The sequence below is a fragment of the Ascaphus truei genome, chromosome 17, assembly GCF_040206685.1.
Source record: "Ascaphus truei isolate aAscTru1 chromosome 17, aAscTru1.hap1, whole genome shotgun sequence".
In the NCBI taxonomy this organism is placed as follows: Eukaryota; Metazoa; Chordata; class Amphibia; order Anura; family Ascaphidae; genus Ascaphus; species Ascaphus truei.
In genome coordinates, this window is record NC_134499.1 from 8061141 (window position 1) to 8084987 (window position 23847).

Below are 23847 nucleotides of genomic sequence, written 5' to 3' on the forward strand. Positions count from 1 at the left end.
ACTGCAGCGTTAAGAAGCCTGAAATGAGCACTTGGTATGAGTATAGGTAGACGGATGCATGTCTTCAATGATAGTATAAAGTAATGTGTGAAGCCCAGAAGGGAGCCTCAGGCAAAGCCTCAGGCAAAGCCGCAGGCTGCGTCTGCCTAATGAACGATCAAAGCCCAACGAGAGTGTCTGGTTTCACAGGATGTATAACACACGGACAGACTAGAAGAGCCGAGATGTCCCTCAGCCATTGTTAGCTTTATTGGTTGTATGATAATTACACTCCTGGCGCATACCGTTAGCCCATTCATGCACAATGCGGATCGTCTGCGCGTACGTCAGAGGAAGGACAGGGTGGAGAGCGAGAGGAAAGCAGGCGGAGACAGGGAAAAAGACGAAGTGTTGAAGTGAAAAGACAAAAGAAGAAAACAGCTGAAATCAATATACAATCTACAATATATTTTGGAAAGTTGTCCGTCTGTTCGATGTGCATTTGGACCCCTCTTAAGATATCGTAACCATATTTTGCATGATGGTTCCTGAGGTCAAGGAGCAGGTGTTTGTCGGTTTGGATACAATCTATCTGAGTTATTACAATTTCTGTGACAAGAAAGGTGTTGGACCTGGTAGGCTATGTCTCTGGCACGTGACATCATACTGGTGACATCACAATGCACATAGCCTGGTGGCAGATATGGTGAGACAGATCGCTATAAAGGTTACATAGAAAGCAGACAAACAGAGGAAGTCAGTTGGCACGTGAGGAGAAAGTAAGAACACTGGAGGAGAGAGAGGTGGAAAGAGTTGGGACATCACAAGGTATTAAAGGAAAGGGATGGAATTGGGGGAGAAAAGAGGGGGGGGGGGAAGAAAAGAGAGGGGGTAGAGGGGGGTGAGATTGGTTTCTTAGAATTCCCGAACAACACCGGGTGCTTTAAGCAAGTGCTAAATATTATGGTATTTGTGTCTGGCCTGTTATCTCTAGGGTTATTGTTTTAGTAGAACGGATTCAACTGTCCTCACCTGTTCTGAAATGTGTGCAACTGGACAGGAAAGTGTACTTTACGTTAAAAGGGAAGAAAAATCATACAGGAAGGATGTAAAACGGCAGAGGAGAGGAGTCATGGGAAAGGGAACGCAGCAGAAAAAGGAGTCGTGAAGAAAGAGACAATGAGGACAGAAGGAAGGAACGGGAAAAGAGAGGGATACAAATCAGAAGAGAAACCCAACAGGAAGGGGAGAAGGAATTAAGACGATGAAACAATAAAGATGGTAAAACCCTTAGAAAGAAGCGGTAATACTACAAAAAAGAAGTCAGAACAGGTGGTTGGTTCCCAGCTGATTTTGCCCTTTATTGCACGGGTGTAAAGCTTTTTTTCCGGCAGCACAGAGATCCAGGAGGCAAAGGTCCAGAGGTGGCGTATAAAACGGGAGCAATAAATAGATTGGTGTCCGAGGAGCAGGGGGGCGCTGTGCACAGGCGGGACCCGAAACTCGGGTGTCTTAGGTTTCTGCCACAAGGGTTATGAACTCTGAGGAGGAAGAAGAGAAGGCCCTTAGACAGGAGAACCACGTTACACACTGGGATATACATATGTAGCTGCCTTCATTGTCCCCTCTGGTGAGATATGTTATATTCTGCGTTATCACCGCCATTGAATCTGATGGCCACTCAGTTTTCCTAGCGGGAGATGTTATCTCATGGGGTGAGGAGGGGTAGAAATGAGGCTGGCTACATCTCTATGATGTACAAGTTCTAACTATGTTGCTTGACCGATCCAGGCTGGCTATTCCGCATCCTGAATGGACTCTGCACAATGTTTGTTCATCCTCATTCGGGCAAAAAAATTATTTATTCAAAAATTCTATACATGTTTATCCTGCAATGTTGTGTATTTAATCAAATGTCAATGCGGACTAGGGTATGTGGGTGAGACCACACAGTGTGTCAAGGATAGGATTAGACGGCACAATGATGCTATCCATAGATGTGACAAGGAGGCCCCAGTGGCGTACCATTTCACACACGCTGGGCACAATCTGAGCCATCTCCACTACCAGGTCATTGATGGGGTGAAGAAGAACCAACTGGGGGACAACCTCACACATTGGCTGCTACAGAAGGAATCTAAGTGAATTAGGACACTAGGTACACTGGCACCAGGGGTGATCAATGAAGAACTGTACTTGAGATGTTGTTTGTGAGTCCTATGCTCTCCCAACTCATCTGGTATTCAGTAATTACCTGTGGGTTAACCTTGGTTATGCCTGAACCAGTGTCCATGCACCCACTGTAACCTTCTATTAACTCAGTATTCCATCTTTTCCACAGACCACAAGTACGGATGTTGGGCCGTTGTCCCCGATCTCCGAGGGGTGCTCCCGAGTCTTCCCTAGACCGTCCGTCCATCTACATCGCTATATGCCAGGGATCCTTCCTTGTCCTGGCGTACTCCCTCCTCCCCTTCCGTCGCGCGCGTCGCACGCGTTGCGCGCACGCGCCACTATGTCCATCACCACTGCCGCCAATGTACTTGTTCCTCCCACACCTGCCCTGCATCCTGCCTCAGCCTATCAGCGCTCTACCTTCATCTGACATCACCGCTGGTGGTTCTCATTGGTTCTTATCAGTATATAGTGCTACCAGCCCAGAGCTGATTGCTGAGCATAGTCAGTCTCTGGTTGTGCTTGCTTCTAGCTATTTCGCAGTCTGCTCTTGTATTCCTTGCTTGAATCTGGACTCCCGATCTCTGGCACCCTCGAACCCCGGCTCGCCCTACGGACTTCTACCTTCTCCTCGACTTTGGCTTTGGACTTCGACTACTCTTGATCTCTCCGACCCTGACTCTGGCAAGTACCTCTACGATTCTACACTCTCCTGCCCCGAACCAGGCTATTCACACTACTCTGCTTACCGGACCCGCTCACGCGGCTGTAGGGTGGTGGTTTTTCTGTATCCCCACCTCGGCCTCGCGGTCCAGTCCGGTTTGTGGTGAGCACTCCTATAGTCCCGTGACAGGGCCCAGGGACACGTGTTTATGCCATTTACACACTCATGTGGAACCTGAGTCTCGCGTATCCTTGTGGTTTTTACTGTCCCCGTAGCTGGGAGATCTCTGCTAAGAGTGTGATTTTTTTGGTGAACTTGTCTGTTTAACAAACATTGCCACTGTCTCCGTGACGTGCCACAGCAGTCTCCGTGACATGCCACAGCAGTCTCCGTGACATGCCACAACAGTCTCCGTGACATGCCACAGCAGTCTCCGTGACATGCCACAGCAGTCTCCGTGACATGCCACAGTCTTTGAGACATGCCACACTCTCCTTGACATGCCACACTCTCCGTGACATGCCACCGTCTCTGTAACATTGCCACCATCTCCGTGACATTGCCACCGTCTCCGTGACATGCCACAGTCTCCGTGACATGCCACAGTCTCCGTGACATGCCATCCTGGGATTCCCAACTGTATTTGCATTCGCTAGTGCAGTATATTTGTTTTGTTTCTGTTGGCATTTCCTTGTTCAGTAGCTGGTCTGATTTCTGAAACAGAATACTAATTGATTGTGCCTAAGTGCTTGTACACCTCTGTGCTAGTCAGAGTGGATTTATTAAGTGACATATTCAATTCCACAGTACATTTACTATCTGACTATACACGTGACGCTGTACAACATACCTTTTTATCCCAATGGAGGGAGGAGTACATGGTCAGACTGAAGGGAAATACCACAGGCCCTATGGTTCTGTGGGAATGGGCCTGAAGGGGCATTGTGCCCCGAAACGTTGCCCCCCTCATCCTATCATACTACACTTTCCAGGCCAGGCCGAAGACTGAGCCACTGATTGAACTACCTGTGCTGAAGCAGAGATATCCCAAAAACCTGACCTCTTGGTGGCCCTTGAGGACTGGAGTTGGCCATCCTTGGTGTACAGGGTGAGAATTTACTGCATGTGACACTACACTGCCAGCAGAATATGAGGATACCTTATTATTACAGAGGCGCGGTAAGGATCTGGGATTTTGAAGTGTAAAGCTATGGCTCAGCAAAGTTGAGAAGTTTATCATGTTTCGAGCACACATACCGTCCACTCCAATTTTTCCGTCTCCGTCTTTGTCCCCCGCGATGAGAAAGGCCTTGGTTTCCTTGTCAGACAGAGCTCTGCCATTTGGGCTGAAGCCTTTCAACACGAGCCTGACGGGACAGATCATCACTCTTACAAATACACTGGTATATCCCATGTCTGCCCATCCTATCAATAATTAATGTTTATATATCGCCTGGACTAAACTGCGGTCAGAATAAGATTAAGTCATGAGGAAAAGTGACACTTCAAAGACCACCTGTGGTCACCAGCTCCTCCCTCCTGCTTGTCTGCCCCAAGGTCCAGTACTGTGCTGTGCTGCTGTTACAGCTGCTCGATTATTGGGTTGGTTCAAGTATTTCTAACATATATTGAAGCATTTCCATCTTCACACATTACCTGCTCTCACAGCTCTACGTCCGCACACGCCCACTTACTGCTTCCCCAACACCAACTCCCTCACACATTACCTGCTCTCACAGCTCTACCTCCACACACGCCCACTTACTGCTTCCCCAACTCCCTCACACATTACCTGCTCTCACAGCGCTACCTCCGCACACTCCCACTTACTGCTTCCCCAACACCAACTCCCTCACACATTACCTGCTCTCACAGCTTTACCTCTGCACACTCCCACTTACTGCATCCCCAACACCAACTCCCTCACACATTACCTGCTCTCACAGCTCTACCTCCGCACACTCCCACTTTCTGCTTCCCCAACACCAACTCCCTCACATATTACCTGCTCTCACAGCTCTACCTCCGCACAATCCCACTTACTGCTTCCCCAACACCAACTCCCTCACACATTACCAGCTCTCACAGCTCTACCTCCGCACAATCCCACTTACTGCTTCCTCAACGCCAACTCCCTCACACATTACCTGCTCTCACAGCTCTACCTCCGCACAATCCCACTTACTGCTTCCTCAACGCCAACTCCCTCACACATTACCTGCTCTCACAGCTCTACCTCTGCACACTCCCACTTACTGCTTTCCTAACACCCTCACACATTACCTGCTCTCAAAGCTCTTTCTCCGCACACTCCCACTTACTGCTTCTCCAACACCAACTCCCTCGCACGTTACCTGCTCTCACAGCTCTACCTCCACACCCTCCCACTTACTGCTTACCCAACACCAACTCCCTCACACATTACCTGCTCTCACAGCTCTTCCTCCGCACACTCCCACTTACTGCTTCCCCAACACCAACTCCCTCACACATTACCTGCTCTCACAGCTCTACCTCCGCACAATCCCACTTACTGCTTCCCAACTCCTTGCACATTATCTGCTCTCACAGCTTTACCTCTGCACACTCCCACTTACTGCTTCCCCAACTCCCTCACACATTACCTGCTCTCACAGCGCTACCTCCGCACACTTTCACTTACTGCTTCCCCAACACCAACTCCCTCACATTACCTGCTCTCACAGCTCTACCTCCGCACACTCCCACTTACTGATTCCCCAACTCCAACTCCCTCACACATTACCTGCTCTCACAGCGCTACCTCCGCACAATCCCACTTACTGCTTCCCCAACCCCAACTCCCTAACACATTACCTGCTCTCACAGCTCTACCTCCGCACACTCCCACTAACAGCTTCCCCAACACCAACTCCCTCACACATTACCTGCTCTCACTGCTCTACCTCCGCACACTCCCACTTACTGCTTCCCCAGCACCAACTCCCTCACACATTACCTGCTCTCACTGCTCTACCTCCGCACACTCCCACTTACTGCTTCCCCAACACCCTCACACATTACCTGCTCTCACAGCTCTACCTCCGCACAATCCCACTTACTGCTTCCCCAACACCAACTCCCTCACACATTACCTGCTCTCACAGCTCTACCTCCGCACAATCCCACTTACTGCTTCCCCAACACCAACTCCCTCAAACATTACCTACTCTCACAGCTCTACCTCCGCACACTCCCACTTACTGCTTCCCCAACACCAACTCCCTCACACATTACCTGCTCTCACAGCTCTACCTCCGCACAATCCCACTTACTGCTTCCCCAACACCAACTCCCTCACACATTACCTGCTCTCACAGCTCTACCTCCGCACACTCCCACTTACTGCTTCTCCAACACCAACTCCCTCACACATTACCTGCTCTCACAGCTCTACCTCCGCACACTCCCACTTTCTGCTTCCCCAACACCAACTCCCTCACACATTACCTGCTCTCACAGCTCTACCTCCGCACACTCCCACTTACTGCTTCCCAACACCAACTCCCTCACATATTACCTGCTCTCACAGCTCTACCTCCGCACACTCCCACTTACTGCTTCCCCAACACCAACTCCCTCACACATTACCAGCTCTCACAGCTCTACCTCCGCACAGTCCCACTTACTGCTTCCCCAACGCCAACTCCCTCACACATTACCAGCTCTCACAGCTCTACCTCCGCACACTCCCACTTACTGCTTCCCCAACTCCCTCACACATTACCTGCTCTCACAGCTCTACCTCCGCACAGTCCCACTTACTGCTTCCCCAACTCCCTCACACATTACCTGCTCTCACAGCTCTACCTCCGCACACTCCCACTTACTGCTTCCCCAACTCCAACTCCCTCACACATTACCTGCTCTCACAGCTCTACCTCCGCACAATCCCACTTACTGCTTCCCCAACTCCAACTCCCTCACACATTACCTGCTCTCACAGCGCTACCTCCGCATAATGCCACTTACTGCTTCTCCAACACAAACTCCCTCACACATTACCTGCTCTCACAGCGCTACCTCCGCACACTCCCACTTACTTCTTCCCCAACACCAACTCCCTCACACATTACCTGCTCTCACAGCTCTACCTCCGCACACTCCCACTTACTGCTTCCCCAACACCAATTCCCTCACACATTACCTGCTCTCACAGCTCTGCCTCCGCACACTCCCACTTACTGCTTCCCCAACACCAACTCCCTCACACATTACCTGCTCTCATAGCTCTACCTCCGCACACTCCCACTTACTGCTTCCCCAACACCAACTCCCTCACACATTACCTGCTCTCACAGCGCTACCTCCGCACACTCCCACTTACTGCTTCCCCAATACCAACTCCCTCACACATTACCTGCTCTCACAGCTCTACCTCCGCACAGTCCCACTTACTGCTTCCCCAACTCCCTCACACATTACCTGCTCTCACAGCTCTACCTCCGCACACTCCCACTTACTGCTTCCCCAACTCCAACTCCCTCACACATTACCTGCTCTCACAGCTCTACCTCCGCACACTCCCACTAACAGCTTCCCCAACACCAACTCCCTCACACATTACCTGCTCTCACAGCGCTACCTCCGCACACTTTCACTTACTGCTTCCCCAACACCAACTCCCTTACACAATACCTGCTCTCACAGCTCTACCTCCGCACACTCCCACTTACTGCTTCCCCAACACCAACTCCCTCACACATTACCTACTCTCACAGCGCTACCTCAACACACTCCCACTTACTGCTTCCCCAACGCCAACTCCCTCACACATTACCTGCTCTCACAGTGCTACCTCCGCACACTTTCACTTACTGCTTCCCCAACGCCAACTCCCTCACACATTACCTGCTCTCACAGCGCTACCTCCGCACACTCCCACTTACTGCTTCCCCAACACCAACTCCCTCACACATTACCTGCTCTCACAGCGCTACCTCCGCACACTCCCACTTACTGCTTCTCCAACACCAACTCCCTCACACATTACCTGCTCTCACAGCGCTACCTCCGCACATTCCCACTTACTGCTTCCCCAACACCAACTCCCTCACACATTACCTGCTCTCACAGCTCTACCTCCGCACACTTTCACTTACTGCTTCCCCAACACCAACTCCCTCACACAATACCTGCTCTCACAGCGCTACCTCCGCACACTCCCACTTATTGCTTCTCCAACACCAACTCCCTCACACATTACCTGCTCTCACAGCGCTACCTCCGCACATTCCCACTTACTGCTTCCCCAACACCAACTCCCTCACACATTACCTGCTCTCACAGCTCTACCTCCGCACGCTCCCACTTACTGCTTCCCCAACACCAACTCACTCACACATTACCTGCTCTCACAGCTCTACCTCCGCACACTCTCACTTACTGCTTCCCCAACACCAACTCCCTCACACATTACCTACTCTCACAGCGCTACCTCTGCACACTCCCACTTACTGCTTCCCCAACTCCCTCACACATTACCTGCTCTCACAGCTCTACCTCCGCACACTCTCACTTACTGCTTCCCCAACACCAACTCCCTCACACATTACCTACTCTCACAGCGCTACCTCCGCACACTTTCACTTACTGCTTCCCCAACACCAACTCTCTCACACATTACCTGCTCTCACAGTGCTACCTCCGCACACTCCCACTTACTGCTTCCCCAACTCATTCACACATTACCTGCTCTCACAGCTCTACCTCCACACACTCCCACTTACTGCTTTCCCAACGCCAACTCCCTCACATATTACCTACTCTCACAGCTCTACCTCCGCACACTCCCAATTACTGCTTCCCCAACTCCCTCACACATTACCTACTCTCACAGCTCTACCTCCGCACACTCTCACTTACTGCTTCCCCAACGCCAACTCCCTCACACATTACCTGCTCTCACAGCTCTACCTCCGCACACTCCCACTTACTGCTTCCCCAACTCCCTAACACATTACCTGCTCTCACAGCTCTACCTCCGCACACTCACACTTACTGCTTCCCCAGCACCAACTCTTACACACATTACCTACTCTCACAGCTCTACCTCTGCCCACTCCCACTTACTGCTTCCCCAACTCCAACTCCCTCACACATTACCTGCTCTCACAGCTCTACCTCCGCACACTCCCACTTACTGCTTCCCCAACTCCCTCACACATTACCTGCTCTCACAGCTCTACCTCCGCACACTCACCTTACTGCTTCCCCAATGCCAACTCCTTCACATAACAAGCAGCTATGCGAAACACCCCACCCTTCTCATCCCCCGGTACCGTATATTTCCTTGGGGCAGGACCCTCCTTGCCTACTGTACAATGTATGTTTGTTACTTTTTTCCTCCTTCAACCCTATGGTAAAGCGATACAGAATATGTTGACAGGTTATCAATAAATTATGATGATAACAATAGATGCAATAGACATCCCATCTTATATTCTATTGATAAATTGCTGCTTCCCTTTTTATCTGTGTGAATCGATAGCCAGTACATCTTAGTAAGCGACTTTGTGTCTCCGAGTGTTTAGCTTGTCCTCCTGTGTGAGTGACTGTGTAAAAGTTATTGAAGTGTGAGTGTAGGCTCACTTGAGTTCATCCTCCTCTATGAAGCCGCTCCGATCCTGGTCCAGAATGTAGAAAACCTTTTTCACATCGTCCGCACTTTTTTTCTTCAGACCGACCATCTCAAAGAATTTCTTGTGGTTAAATGATTCGGCAGCTGGAGGGAGAGAGAGAAAGAGCGAGAGAGCGAAAGAGAGAGAGAGAGAGAGAGCGAGACCAGAGAGGTGAAACACTGGAAGGAGAGAGAAAAAGAGAGAGACAACAGGGCAGAGAAGGGGTGAGAGTGATGACATTGGAAGAGCAGTTTAAGTTGGGAGAAGATAAAGACCAAACCGACCAGAAGAAAGCCGGAAAAATGTCACCGTTATACAGATACACCACCATTGTGGCAATATTTCTAATGCCAGAGAGCCATGATTGGTTGTTTATGGCTATTGAAGTGTAACAATCATTATGACTCATTAAGTCTTTAAGCCACTCGTCATTACGTTACGAAGGGGTTAAAGCAGCAATACTACTTTCCAAGTGTTCCCTTCTTCGTTTCTATTATTATTTGTATATGTAACGCAGGTGACAATGCATCATTCTACATTCTGACCTAAGCTGGTAATCGTTTGGTGCTCCTGTTATAAATCTGTCACTATCCTGATTGTGTGCCTCACATAATGGCTGCTTCAGTCAGTGTAATTCAGCAGCTACAATGTATCCTTATATTACTACGGGTAAAGGGAGAGAGCAGTAAATAAGCGCCAATGCTAAAATATAAAACTGTGACAATATAAGTGACAGAGGTGATTACAATAAACTTTAAACTTAAAGTAGGGACTGCCTGAGGGAAATATGGTATACACAGACCAATAAAGACAAAGAATACAGATAACCGGCGCCTCCAATAAAATTAAATCCAACCAATAGTATAGTCCAATGTGGGTGGCAGGAAATCCTGAGTGGGATCTTCAATGAAGCCTCACAGAAAGACACAAGCAAAGCTGATTAAAAATGGCCTTTGGAACAACTGTCCTGGAAGTCAGACTGGAGCCTCTGCAGGAGATGGAACCGCACGAAGTCAGGAGATCCACACTGCCAGGGTGATCGCCACGGCCAACACACAGACCCTCAAGGTAGGTGAAGGTTTCACAAAGAGGAACCAGAACTCCACGCCGCTCGGGGAGACGCCGACACCGTGCACACAGACCAAGTGACTTAGCATCACGAAACGCGTAGGGTGGTTCTCTCCTTGGCTACTGACATTAATCACCCCCCCCCCCCCGGCTGCACGCTGTTCCTGTCAGACCTGCCTTCTAGCTTCCCGAGCTCTGCTGCCTGTCTGGGCGCTCCCCCTGCCCTCGCGCCGCATTGTGACGTCACCGGCACATCACGCGACCTGAGGGTCTGTGTGCACGGTGTCGTGTCTCTCCGAGCGGCGTGGAGTTCTGGTTCCTCTTTGTGAAACCTTCACCTACCTTGAGGGTCTGTGTGTTGGCCGTGGCGATCACCCTGGCAGTGTGGATCTCCTGAGTTCGTGCGGTTCCATCTCCTGCAGAGGCTCCAGTCTGACTTCCAGGACAGTTGTTCCAAAGGCCATTTTTAATCAGCTTTGCTTGTGTCTTTCTGTGAGGCTTCATTGAAGATCCCACTCAGGATTACCTGCCACCCACATTGGACTATACTATTGGTTGGATTTATTTTTATTGGAGGTGCCGGTTATCTGTATTCCTTATATTACTACGGTAACATTATCTATTGTTACAGTTTGCAGCTCAAACTGCTGGGAACATTTGCAACAAATGATCCCAAATAGGAAAGTGTTGCAACGGTCTTGGACTGCTGGGGTGGTGGGATAAACCCGCTATAGAAATCACAGGATGCTCTGAAATGAATTAAAAATGGCATTAAGAGTTGAATAAAAACTAAAAAAAAGTCACTAATACTACAGAACCGATTTATTTTAAAAAGGACATATAATATTTCACATGTTTTCTGCTTTAACGAGATGTTTGTGAAACTGTAACTTCCTTCCTTTCTGGACGCGCCCGCGATGAAGCGTGTGACGTCACGCGCGCCTGTCATCCTAGCGATCTGTTGCCTTTGAGCCACAGCGATGGGGAGGCGTGCCGGGTGGAGGCGGGGGTGTCAATGACGTCACATGAGCGGTTCGCCCTCATTGGCCGAACCGCTCATGTGACCCGGTCATGGCGAGACAAAGACAAAAAGAAAATTGTCTCGCGAAAATCCAGCCGTGACGTTGCTCACGTGCTCACGTGCACATGTGCGCGCTCTATGGACGCTCCCATAGACTTTAATGTGTTTGGTCACGTCACAAAATATGCATTGAATACGCCGCGTGCGCTAATAGTAGGAGCGCGTGACGGCTTGGTCGCCATCGCTGGAAGTCAGTTCAATTAGATTTTTTCAGCGACCGCTGCGTGACGTCAGCGTCGCCGGGACTATTAGCGTGGCCTTAGAGTGATCAGCGTTTAACAAGGCATTAACCACTTCATTGGATATTGGATCAGGGCCTTTTGTGAACATACGTCCATTTATCAGGCACAACGCATTATTACACCACCTAATAATAATAATAGCATGTTCTTGTATAGCGCTGCTAGTTATACGCAGCGTGTTACAGAGACATTTTGCAGACACAGGTCCCTGCCCCGCAGAGCTTACAATCTATGCTTTTGATGCCTGAGGCACAGGGAGATAAAGTGACTGCCCAAGGTCACAAGGGGCCGACACCTGTCACTTATTTCACATTTCATTATTTTTCGTACATAATTAATCTGATACATTTGAGGGAAGTTTCTTGGATAAAAGGTTCAATTCAGGGGTGGCCAACTCCATTCCTTAAGGGCCACCAATAGGTCACGTTTTCAGGATATCCCTGCTTCAGCACAGGGGGCTCAATCAACAACAATAAACAATACATATGCAAAATGATACTGATAATATCATGTGGACGTCAAACCTTCGGTAAAGAGATTCCCAGCTGTAAAGGGAATCCCGCCAAAGGATGGATAGAGAATGGAAAGAAGCAGAGGAAGAGACGCATAAGCTGAGACGCATAAGCCTGCAGGAAGAAGGATACGGAAGAGTGAGACAGAGAGAGACCGTTAAGAAGGGAGGGGAGCGAGGAACGAAAAAGGAGCCAGAGAATGGAGAGATCTGAGCCGTGCAACAGAAAAAGTTACTGCAGCCCGATCGCAGCCGTCTATACATCCCCCTTTCTACCTTCCTGATCAGTGTTTTTCAACAGGGATTCCTAGAAACCCGTGGGTTCCCCGGGCATCCCCGAAGGGTTCCCTGTCATTTTCAGGTCATTTGAAAATTGTACCATATACAGAATAACTTACAATGCATCTGATCTCAGACGTGCTATTAGAGAGGGTTGGGGTTCCTTACAAGGCATCTGATCTCAGACACACAATTAGAGAGGGTTGGGGTTCCTTACAATGCGTCTGATCTCAGACGCGCTATTAGAGAGGGTTGGGGTTCCTTACAATGCATCTGATCTCAGACACACTATTAGAGAGGGTTGGGGTTCCTTACAAGGCTTCTGATCTCAGACGCGCTATTAGAGAGGGTTGAGGTTCCTTACAATGCATCTGATCTCAGACACGCTATTAGAGAGGGTTGGGGTTCCTTACAATGTATCTGATCTCAGATACCCTATTAGAGAGGGTTGGGGTTCCTTACAAGGCATCTGATCTCAGACGCGCTATTAGAGAGATTTGGGGTTCCTTAAAATGCATCTGATCTCAGACGCGCTATTAGAGAGATTTGGGGTTCCTTACAATGCATCTGACCTTAGACACGCTATTAGAGAGGGTTGGGGTTCTTTCCAATGCATCTGATCTTAGACGTGCTATTAGAGAGGGTTGGGGTTCCTTACAATGCATCTGATCTCAGACACGCTATTAGAGAGGGTTGGGGTTCCTTACAATGCGTCTGATCTCAGACGCGCTATTAGAGAGGGTTGGGGTTCCTTACAATGCATCTGATCTCAGACACACTATTAGAGAGGGTTGGGGTTCCTTACAAGGCATCTGATCTCAGACGCGCTATTAGAGAGATTTGGGGTTCCTTACAATGCATCTGATCTCAGGCGTGCTATTAGAGAGGGTTGAGGTTCCTTACAATGCATCTGATCTCAGACACGCTATTAGAGAGGGTTGGGGTTCCTTACAATGTATCTGATCTCAGATACCCTATTAGAGAGGGTTGGGGTTCCTTACAAGGCATCTGATCTCAGACGCGCTATTAGAGAGATTTGGGGTTCCTTAAAATGCATCTGATCTCAGACGCGCTATTAGAGAGATTTGGGGTTCCTTACAATGCATCTGACCTTAGACACGCTATTAGAGAGGGTTGGGGTTCTTTCCAATGCATCTGATCTTAGACGTGCTATTAGAGAGGGTTGGGGTTCCTTACAATGCATCTGATCTCAGACGCGCTATTAGAGAGGGTTGGGGTTCCTTATAATACATCTGATCTCAGACGCGCTATTAGAGAGGGTTGGGGTTCTTTACAATGCATCTGATCTCAGACGCGCTATTAGGGAGGGTTGGGGTTCCTTACAATGCATCTGATCTCATACGCGCTATTAGAGAGGGTTGGGGTTCCTTACAATGCATCTGATCTCAGACGCGCTATTAGAGAGGGTTGGGGTTCCTTACAATGCATCTGATCTCAGACGCGCTATTAGAGAGGGTTGGGGTTTCTCAGAACTTCCCAATATAATTATAAAGTTCCTTAACCAAAAAAAAGGTTGAAAAGCATTGTCCTAGAAGTGAGATTTTGTTTTGGAATTGTGAAACCATTGCACTTTGCATTGTTTTGGGTTTAAAGAGCTTTTACCAGAAAATACATTATAAAGGTCTTGACATAGCAACGGTGTTCCGAGAAGTAGGGTTACCACCCAGCACGATGGGTCATGGAGATGTTAGCGCACAGACTTGCTGCAATGCAACCATTATTGCAGCAATGCCATAAAGGGGCATGGAGGTGTTATGGCAATAAGTTGTTACTATGCGACTACAGTGTCAAGTGGGCACTCACAAGTTGGGTTACCTTCCAGAAATATTGTGAGGGGCCAATTCAACTACAATAAGCGTTCATGCAAACTGGGTCCCCAGGAGTTGCGTCACCTTCAGGTTATACAGTACCTGCCCCAGAACCAATTCTTGCAAATGAATGCACACTCAGCTCTTTAACAACAAAAGAAGTTCACACCCCAAAAAAATGACTTTTCCCCTCCACCCCCTGCCTCCCTGCCCCAGCTCAGGACCCCCCTCTTCTTACCTGCACAGGCCCCCACAGCCTTTGAGATGTCAGCAGCAGCGAGCACATCACTCATACACATGGCGGCTTGGGCTCTGCAGGAGAAAGGGACAGACTGAGAGGCAGGGTACGTTGTGCTGGGCTCATCACTTCTGGGGGGTAGCCCAGCTGAATGCGGCGGCTCGCGTGCTCGCCACCTCCCATGACAGAGTGTGAAGGGGGGCGAGGGGGGGGGGGGGGAGTTTGGCTCAGGGAGAATCCGCTGGCTGGATGCCACAGGGCACAGAGCCAGTCACCTGGGCATTCACTGTAACCCCGTTCTTTTAATGTAACCATGTATTCTGTATAACTCTGTGCCCGGGTCATACTTGAAAACGAGAGGTAACTCTGTGTGTTACTTCCTGGCAACACATAAATAAAATAGAAATAAATAAATTCACCGATGTCAGGGAAATCCCTGTGCCTCTGCTCCCTGCCGGGGCACAGTCATAGATGGGAGATGCAGCAGCGGGCTGTTATGATGAAGTCACCACAGTGAAGGTCAGTTTGAAGATCCTTTTTCTCGCTGATACTTTGTGCGCTATCAGCACATTCTCTCCTCCCGGCGTTACGTGAGCGCGCTCCGCAGGCAGCATCTGCTTCTTATTGATCAGGTTTTCTGGAAGTTTCATTTGCAGAACCCGTTTACTGGCCATCGATTAAAACGCGCAGCAGCATAACGCAAGAGGCTGCTTAGTAATAGGGCTGAAAACGAGGGCAAGGTTGTGTGTGTGTGTTTCCCAAGAAAACAACACCATATTTATGGATGGGGGGTGGGGGGGCATAAAGGGGTGCTTACAGGGCTGCTGATTGGGGGGGGGGGGAGATTCCGTGACCAGTCGAGCCAGGCTCTCCTCTGCAGCTGGGGGCCCTCTCCACAAAACTTCTGCACTCCCCCTCCCCCCTCCCCACATCTCCCCCCTCCCCACATCTTCGGGGAGCAAATCAACACTGTTTGTCCTGGACCCTGTAACAGCGGTCTCTGGCCCTGGTTATGTATCACAGTCTCGTGGCTTCAAAAATGGCCAAACCGGAGCCCCCCCAAAAAATATCCCCCTCAAATGAACCGAGCAAACAATAAAAAACTCCCGCTGCTTCCTGTGGGAGCCTTTGCTTTGATAAATGTGGTTGGCCAATGTTTGGCTCCACTTTTGCAGCCTGTGACAGGGCCCAGGGAGTGAAGGAGTCTGGGTATGAAGAGGTAAGTTGGCTTTCAATGTTTGCTCTCTGCGTCCCTGGCAGTGGATGCCTCGTCGTTGGCCAGGGAGGTTTTTTTGTGCCTGTCTCAGACCTGGGTTTTTGGTGCTGAGGGAAGCAGAGAGATGATGGGGGAGAGGTGCGGAATTGAATGTATAACCCGCGCGGCACTCCCCGCAAATCGCAAGCTGACGCACACTGCAAACCCCTTCACCGAACCTTGATCGGAACTGACCCTAATAGAGAACGGGTCACTCACTTTACAGCGATATAATGGCACAGTTGCATTGATATGTAGACCCCTGAAGTCAGGAGGTGGCCAACTCCAGTCCTCAAGAGCCACCAACAGGTCAGGTTTTCAGGGTATCCCTGCTTTGGCTCAGGTGGCTCAATCAGAGGCTCAGTCTGAGACTGAGCCTCTGATTGAGCCAGCTGTGCTGAAGGAGGGATTGCTTGAACCCCCTGCGCTGAAGCAGGGATTGATTAAGCCACCTGTGCTGAAGCAGGGATATCCTGAAAACCTGACCTGTTGGTGGCCGGAGTTGGCCACGCCTGACTTAAGTGCTTATTTGATGTAGATGTGCGAATCCCTTCCTGGTATGTAAGACGTGTGCAAGGACCAGATACTGATGTAGCAGAGTGTGGCCCAGAAGAGAGAGAGAGATGAGAAGGGTCTCGCTGTGCTGCAGACCTCTGCCAAGTATGGCGTTCTTCCCCAGCAGCTTGCTGACAGTGCAGGATTTTAGGTATTCTCCCCCTCCCTCTTCGCCTTGCTGGATACTGTATCCCCCCTTGGCCCTCCCCTGGGATATCCTGGCGCTGCTCCTTGGCACAGGCCTCTGGGACGTGAGCAGTATGCAGATGGGGAACTTGTAGCATCTCTGACAGTAATCTCCACCCTGCGTCCTCCCCGTCAGTCTGAGGGACCGGCCTGCAATGCGCAGCAGTGAGGGGGTAATATTCATCACGTCGCCCCTATGTCCCTCCTAACTGGGCATTGTTATCTCCTTTGCTGCTGAAGCAGTGGTGGACCAAGTCCAGTCCTCAAGGGCCACTGACAGGTCAGGTTTTCAGGATATCCCAGCTTCTATACAGGGGGGTGAATCAGTCCCTGCTTCAGCACAGGTGGCTCAATAAATCCCTGCTTCAGCACAGGTGGTTCAAGCAGTTCCTGCTTCAGCACGGGGGGGCTCAATCAGTTCCTGCTTCAGCACAGGGGGTTCAATCAGAGGCTGTTTGAGACTGAGCCTCTGATTGAGCCCCCTGTGCTGAAGCAGGGACTGATTGAGCCCCTGTGCTGAAGCAGGGATATCCTTTTCATCAGTTACAACTGGTCCCATGAAGACGGGAGTGACTTCATTTGCGCCTTTTTCGTCGCCTGTTGATCAAACACATTTGCAGGGATTAGCACCACAGTAATATGACGATGGGTGCGAAGCCCGTGAATCTGTTTGATAAATAGGCGTCTCTGACAGTAATGGCACTTTACCATCTGTCCACCGCTTTGTGCACCATGTATCCCTTGTGGCTTTATCCATTCATGTGTTCTCTCTGTCTTGTGCTGCAGCCATTTCTTTCTGCTCGTCTCTGTCTGGCCTCTGAGCAGACGCCCATTTGGGGCACAAGTTCTCTTGATCAATCTCCAGTCTCCTGCAATCTCTCACGTATGCTGCCAATTCTGGTTCCTCCATTCTCCTAGCGAGCAACTCTTTAGGGCAGGCATGGCCAACTGCAGTTCTCATGGGCCACCAACAGGCCAGGTATTGGGGATATCCCTGCTTCAGCACAGGTGGCTCAATCAGTGGCTCAGTCATTCTGAGCGGGGATATCCTTACAATCTGACCTGTTGGCAGCCCTTGAGGAGTGGAGTTTGGCCGCCCCTGCTTTAGATCTTTCAGAGCACCAGCTGACAATGTTAAGAGGGAATAGAATCCGTCCCTCTCCCTGTTCACACCTTGTCCTCAGCTCTACCCCTTCCAGTCTTTGGCTTCCCCAAATCTTCTTGGATTTCAAAAACTCAAAAGCTGGCAGCTGGGCCGTTTGCTCGGTCTGTTCTGTCTGTTCTGCCCATATCTAGGTCTGTCCACCTGCCATCTTCCATTCTTGGCCTGTTGGTCCTTCTGCCTCATCGTGCCTGAAATCGATCCCTAACTCATCCATTTCTCACATGGTCATGAGCTCGCCAATCTCCCCATCTCATCCCTTTATCGCACTACGTTCCTATGCTCAGTCTACCGTTCGTCATCATTTTACATTAGGGAAATCAGGGGTGGAGGCATAACCTTCTTATGATGGATCTCTGATCGGACAGTCACCCAAATGCTTTTGCGAACTCCCCACATTCCTGTCCGGTGGGATCCACCAATCTGGCAATGTGCCAAATGGGGGTAAACCATTGACGTTAGGTAAACACATTTAACATGTAAGTACTTGTTTCACTTTTCCTATGTCTTCTTATTCCATCCCCACCCGACTCACCTATATGTCTATTTATCCTCTGTACGCACATATATCTATCTACAACTAACAGCTCGGGAATTATTCCTCCGTCTTCCTTTGTTTCATCTCTACACTTTCCTCCAAATCTACTTTGAACCCTTTCTGTCATTATTTGGTTTCAGGTCCTGAGTTGGGATAGATAGAAGTTTATAAGCACACAATTACTGTACCCTCTGCCCAGGGTGACAGATCTAGACTGTAATGTGTCTCTGCAATGTGCGTATTTACCTGAGTCCATCGGGATTCAAGGTCATCATTAGATCATATATTGCACCCTAGTATGCTTGGAAACCTAATTGCAGTTGAGTGACAGCTATATAGCGGGGTGTAGGAGTGAATATATCCCTTATTTGCTTCATTTATCCGTCTCCCTCTATACATTTTCCTATTCCACTCCTGCTTCTCTTCATCCCTCTACTGGCCTCCCATTGATGAATGGATGGTTCCACCATGCCATGGAAGACATCCAGAATCACCCCTCTCTTCCACAGATCAGAATTTGTCTCATTCAATCCCTCTGCTAGATCCAATTAAATTGTCCACCCTTTTTCCGCGTAATGTGACTTTTTTTCCCTTGCTATCACTGTGCCCCAGGCTCGTTCCCTCCCCATCTTCTGGTCTGGAAAAGAGCATCAATCACGGATTCCCCCCTATTTTCCCTCTCTCATTTGTATATGTGACGCAGGTGACAATGTATAATTGTACAGTCTCACCTAAGCTGGCAATTGTTTGGGGCTCCGGTTATAAATCTGTCACAATCCTGCTTGACGGCTTAACAGTTTCAGTCAATCAATTCTTCAGCCAGTGTAACTCAGCAGCTACAATGTATCATGCTGTATATTACTAAGGCAACATTGACTATTGTTACAGTTTGTAGCTCAAACTGCTGGGAACCTTGACAACAAATGATCACAAACAGGAAAGTATTGTGCTGGGGAGGTGTGCTAAATGTGCTATAGAAATCAAAGGGTGCTCGGTATATTAGAACTCATTGAAAATGGCATTAAAAGTTGAAAACAAAAAAAATTAAAAAATAAACCCTGTCCCTATTATCTAATACTACAGAAGCCACATTCTCCTTTCACCAAAGTTACTTGCATCTCTACTATGCATTGAGATCTTCAATATGTATATTAATTACCATATTTTGTTGTACATAAGGGCAAAATATTAATATCACATAACCATCGAAACAGACATTGATGGCAGATAAGGGCCTAGTGTGCCCATTTCCCTGAAGCTGCTGTGGAGCCTCAAACACGGGTATTTTGTCTCTCCAAGGTCATTTATCTTTTTTCATCTACTTTACTATATTATTTCCCACCACCTATACTGGGAATCCACTTCGTGTCTCAACTATCCTCTCGGTGAAGAAGTCCTCCCCGTGAGAAGTCCTTCCGAACATTTGTCGGGAGCATTCCGCACACCAGCACCATTCTACCTCCGCCTAATCGTTATTCCATCCATCCGTACATGCATCCAATCCCCCCCCATCCTCTTCTCACCGCCCCCTCCCCTGGTACTCACAGAGACGGAATAGGATCCGTGGGAAGGGCTCAGAGAATGAGACGGTCAAAAGGCAATGGTGAGCTGCCCCAGAGGAGGAATTCCCTCTTAAATACTTTATCTGTTCTATTTTGAGAAGGATCATCCCCCTCTTCACCTCCCCCCAGGTCCCTTAATGTCAGATACCCTGAGACAGCAGGAGAGGGATCATGTTTATTGACAAGTAACTCATCAAGAAACTCTATTAATATGCCTGGCAGGGGCTCAGCTTCTGGACTTGGGCGTCTGAGGCCATGGGAGAAAGGAGGACAGGGAAAGAGAGAATCTGCCCGCAGACTAATGGGTGGGGGGCAGGGAGACCCCCAGAAGCTGCTTATTTGCACCTCTGAAGCAAGTGAAAACTGGTGTGTAAAACTATGTTGCTGCTGGAACAACCTTCAATTAACTCATTTGCAGGACCATCCAAGAGTGAAAGGACTAGGGCCTCATCCAAGAGAGTCTAGGTCGTTGGCCAGAGAATGGACGATGAGTCTACAGGTTCTAAGACAAGTGAAAAAATACCGGGGCCTGGATTGTTTCCCCAAATGGAATGGAGGGTGGGCGCGGAGAACCTGGAGGAACCATCACATTGGATTTGTATTCTTTTAATTGTATGAATGGAATATAAGAGAAGAAATGAAATTCCCAATGTAGATCTGTTTCACCAGTGCTCTGGATTACTTTCCCAAGCAGAATGTGCCCTGGCAGAAAGGAAGAAGAGGGCATATGGCCTGGATTTATTCGCCAGTAGGATAGGGCTCTGAACCTGGGTATTTGCCACTTGGAGTAAATTACTGGAGGAAGTCAATGGATTTCTGGAGAATGAGACCAAAGTCCCAAGCAAGCGATCTGCCATGGGAAATATGGACTTTGTGTGTACCCTCGTGGACTGGAGTTTGAGAGTTTACGTACAAAATCTGGGTCGGACCTTTTTGCTGCTAATGGATCTCAGCATAAACACACCAGCATAAATACCTGGGTTTTGTCTCTTCACCTTCATGGAATGGATTATGAGAGGTGCAATTAGCAGCAGTACATGGGCTGAATCTGTTTCCCGTTGGAATGAACTGATGGTCTAAACCAAGGGTAGGAATTCCAGCACGGAATCGCCACTCCTTGAATTAGCCCCAAGTAATTCTGCCCCCTTCTGCTCTTTACAAAGTGCCAGGACTACTGAATGAAGACATTATTGGGTTCTGTCATACACTTGGACACATACATAGCGTGTTGCTGCTACAGGTATGGAATACACAGCCAAGTCCTAATGCTGTATAGATCGTTTATTACACAGAGGCTCATTTAGAGATTACTTTTCAATACGATACAAATGGCATCTGGTAACAGATCACTAATGACTAAAATAGGATTGCAATCCATACCCAATAGCATGCTCTTCTATTTTATTCTTTTATTAACACAGACTCATTTATCTAAGGCACCGAGGCTGCAAACCCAGCGCAGAACTGGCACCCCGCCTGCAAACCCAGTGCAGAACTGGCACCCCGCCTGCAAACCCAGCGCAGAACTGGCACCCCGCCCGCAAACCCAGCGCAGAACTGGCACCCCGACTGCAAACCCAGCGCAGAACTGGCACCCCGACTGCAAACCCAGCGCAGAACTGGCACCCCGCCTGCAAACCCAGCGCAGAACTGGCACCCCACCCGCAAACCCAGCGCAGAACTGGCACCCCGCCTGCAAACCCAGCGCAGAACTGGCACCCCGCCCGCAAACCCAGCGCAGAACTGGCACCCCGCCTGTAAACCCAGCGCAGAACTGGCACCCCGCCCGCAAACCCAGCGCAGAACTGGCACCCCGTCCGCAAACCCAGCGCAGAACTGGCACCCCGCCCGCAAACCCAGCGCAGAACTGGCACCCCGCCTGCAAACCCAGCACAGAACTGGCACCCCGCCTGCAAACCCAGCGCAGAACTGGCACCCCGCCTGCAAACCCAGCGCAGAACTGGCACCCCGCCTGCAAACCCAGCGCAGAACTGGCACCCCACCTGCAAACCCAGCGCAGAACTGGCACCCCGCCTGCAAACCCAGCGCAGAACTGGCACTCCGCCTGCAAACCCAGCGCAGAACTGGCACCCCGCCCGCAAACCCAGCGCAGAACTGGCACCCCGCCTGCAAACCCAGCGCAGAACTGGCACCCCGCCCGCAAACCCAGCGCAGAACTGGCACCCCGCCTGCAAACCCAGCGCAGAACTGGCACCCCGCCCGCAAACCCAGCACAGAACTGGCACCCCGACTGCAAACCCAGCGCAGAACTGGCACCCCGCCTGCAAACCCAGCGCAGAACTGGCACCCCGCCTGCAAACCCAGCGCAGAACTGGCACCCTGGCTGCAAATCCAGCGCAGAACTGGCACCCCGCCTGCAAACCCAGCGCAGAACTGGCACCCCGCCCGCAAACCCAGCGCAGAACTGGCACCCCGCCTGCAAACCAAGCGCAGAACTGGCACCCCGCCTGCAAACCCAGCGCAGAACTGGCACCCCGCCTGCAAACCCAGCGCAGAACTGGCACCCCGCCTGCAAACCCAGCGCAGAACTGACACCCCGCCCGCAAACCCAGCGCAGAACTGGCACCCCGCCTGCAAACCCAGCGCAGAACTGACACCCCGCCTGCAAACCCAGCGCAGAACTGGCACCGAGGCTGCAAACCCAGCGCAGAACTGGCACCCCGACTGCAAACCCAGCGCAGAACTGGCACCCCGACTGCAAACCCAGCACAGAACTGGCACCCGCCCGCAAACCCAGCGCAGAACTGGCACCCCGGCTGCGCACCCAGCGCAGAACTGGCACCCAGCCTGTAAACCAAGCGCAGAACTGGCACCCGCCCGCAAACCCAGCGCAGAACTGGCACCCGCCTGCAAACCCAGCGCAGAACTGGCACCCCGCCTGCAAACCCAGCGCAGAACTGGCACCCCGCCTGCAAACCCAGCGCAGAACTGGCACCCCGCCTGCAAACCCAGCGCAGAACTGGCACCCTGCCTGCAAACCCAGCGCAGAACTGGCACCCCGACTGCAAACCCAGCGCAGAACTGGCACCCCGCCTGCAAACCCAGCGCAGAACTGGCACCCGCCCGCAAACCCAGCGCAGAACTGGCACCCTGCCTGCAAACCCAGCGCAGAACTGGCACCCCGACTGCAAACCCAGCGCAGAACTGGCACCCGCCCGCAAACCCAGCGCAGAACTGGCACCCGCCTGCAAACCCAGCGCAGAACTGGCACCCTGCCTGCAAACCCAGCGCAGAACTGGCACCCTGCCTGCAAACCCAGCGCAGAACTGGCACCCCGCCCGCAAACCCAGCGCAGAACTGGCACCCCGCCTGCAAACCCAGCGCAGAACTGGCACCCCGCCTGCAAACCCAGCGCAGAACTGGCCCCCCGCCTGCAAACCCAGCGCAGAACTGGCACCCCGACTGCAAACCCAGCGCAGAACTGGCACCCCGACTGCAAACCCAGAGCAGAACTGGCACCCCGACTGCAAACCCAGCGCAGAACTGGCACCCCGCCTGCAAACCCAGCGCAGAACTGGCACCCCGCCTGCAAACCCAGCGCAGAACTGGCACCCCGCCTGCAAACCCAGCGCAGAACTGGCACCTCGCCCGCAAACCCAGCGCAGAACTGGCACCCCGCCCGCAAACCCAGCACAGAACTGGCACCCGACTGCAAACCCAGCGCAGAACTGGCACCCCGCCCGCAAACCCAGCGCAGAACTGGCACCCCGTCCGCAAACCCAGCGCAGAACTGGCACCCCGCCTGCAAACCCAGCGCAGAACTGGCACCCCGACTGCAAACCCAGCGCAGAACTGGCACCCCGGCTGCAAACCCAGCGCAGAACTGGCACCCCGACTGCAAACCCAGCGCAGAACTGGCACCCC

General features: G+C 50.8%; 1 protein-coding gene across 2 annotated transcripts; it reads right to left on the reverse strand.

Annotated features, from left to right (window-relative positions):
* Positions 1 to 211: 211 nt before the first annotated feature.
* Positions 212 to 20097, reverse strand: PVALB (parvalbumin). Of its 2 annotated transcripts, none has more exons than XM_075573825.1 (5): positions 19946 to 20097; positions 14705 to 14778; positions 9428 to 9635; positions 4076 to 4185; positions 212 to 1520 (listed from the first exon to the last, which is right to left on the reverse strand). In XM_075573825.1, the coding sequence occupies exons 2-5, from the start codon at positions 14763 to 14765 to the stop codon at positions 1492 to 1494; spliced, it is 408 nt and encodes a 135-aa protein (XP_075429940.1). In that variant the 5' UTR covers positions 14766 to 14778; positions 19946 to 20097; the 3' UTR covers positions 212 to 1491. The 2 variants fall into 2 exon arrangements, with proteins under 2 accessions (XP_075429940.1, XP_075429942.1); XM_075573827.1 differs by having other exon boundaries at positions 9428 to 9560; positions 19946 to 20096.
* Positions 20098 to 23847: the final 3750 nt, after the last annotated feature.

Excerpts from the sequence above, each read along its gene's own strand:
- PVALB (XM_075573825.1), bottom strand. The coding sequence starts at position 14,765 with ATGTGTATGAGTGATGTGCTCGCTGCTGCTGACATCTCAAAGGCTGTG. Across the intron at positions 9,636-14,704 it reads GGCTGTGGGGGCCTGTGCAG|TGTTTCACCTCTCTGGTCTC; the intron begins GTAAGAAGAGGG and ends CTCTCCTTCCAG. Across the intron at positions 1,521-4,075 it reads CGGAAAAATTGGAGTGGACG|AGTTCATAACCCTTGTGGCA; the intron begins GTATGTGTGCTC and ends CTTCCTCCTCAG.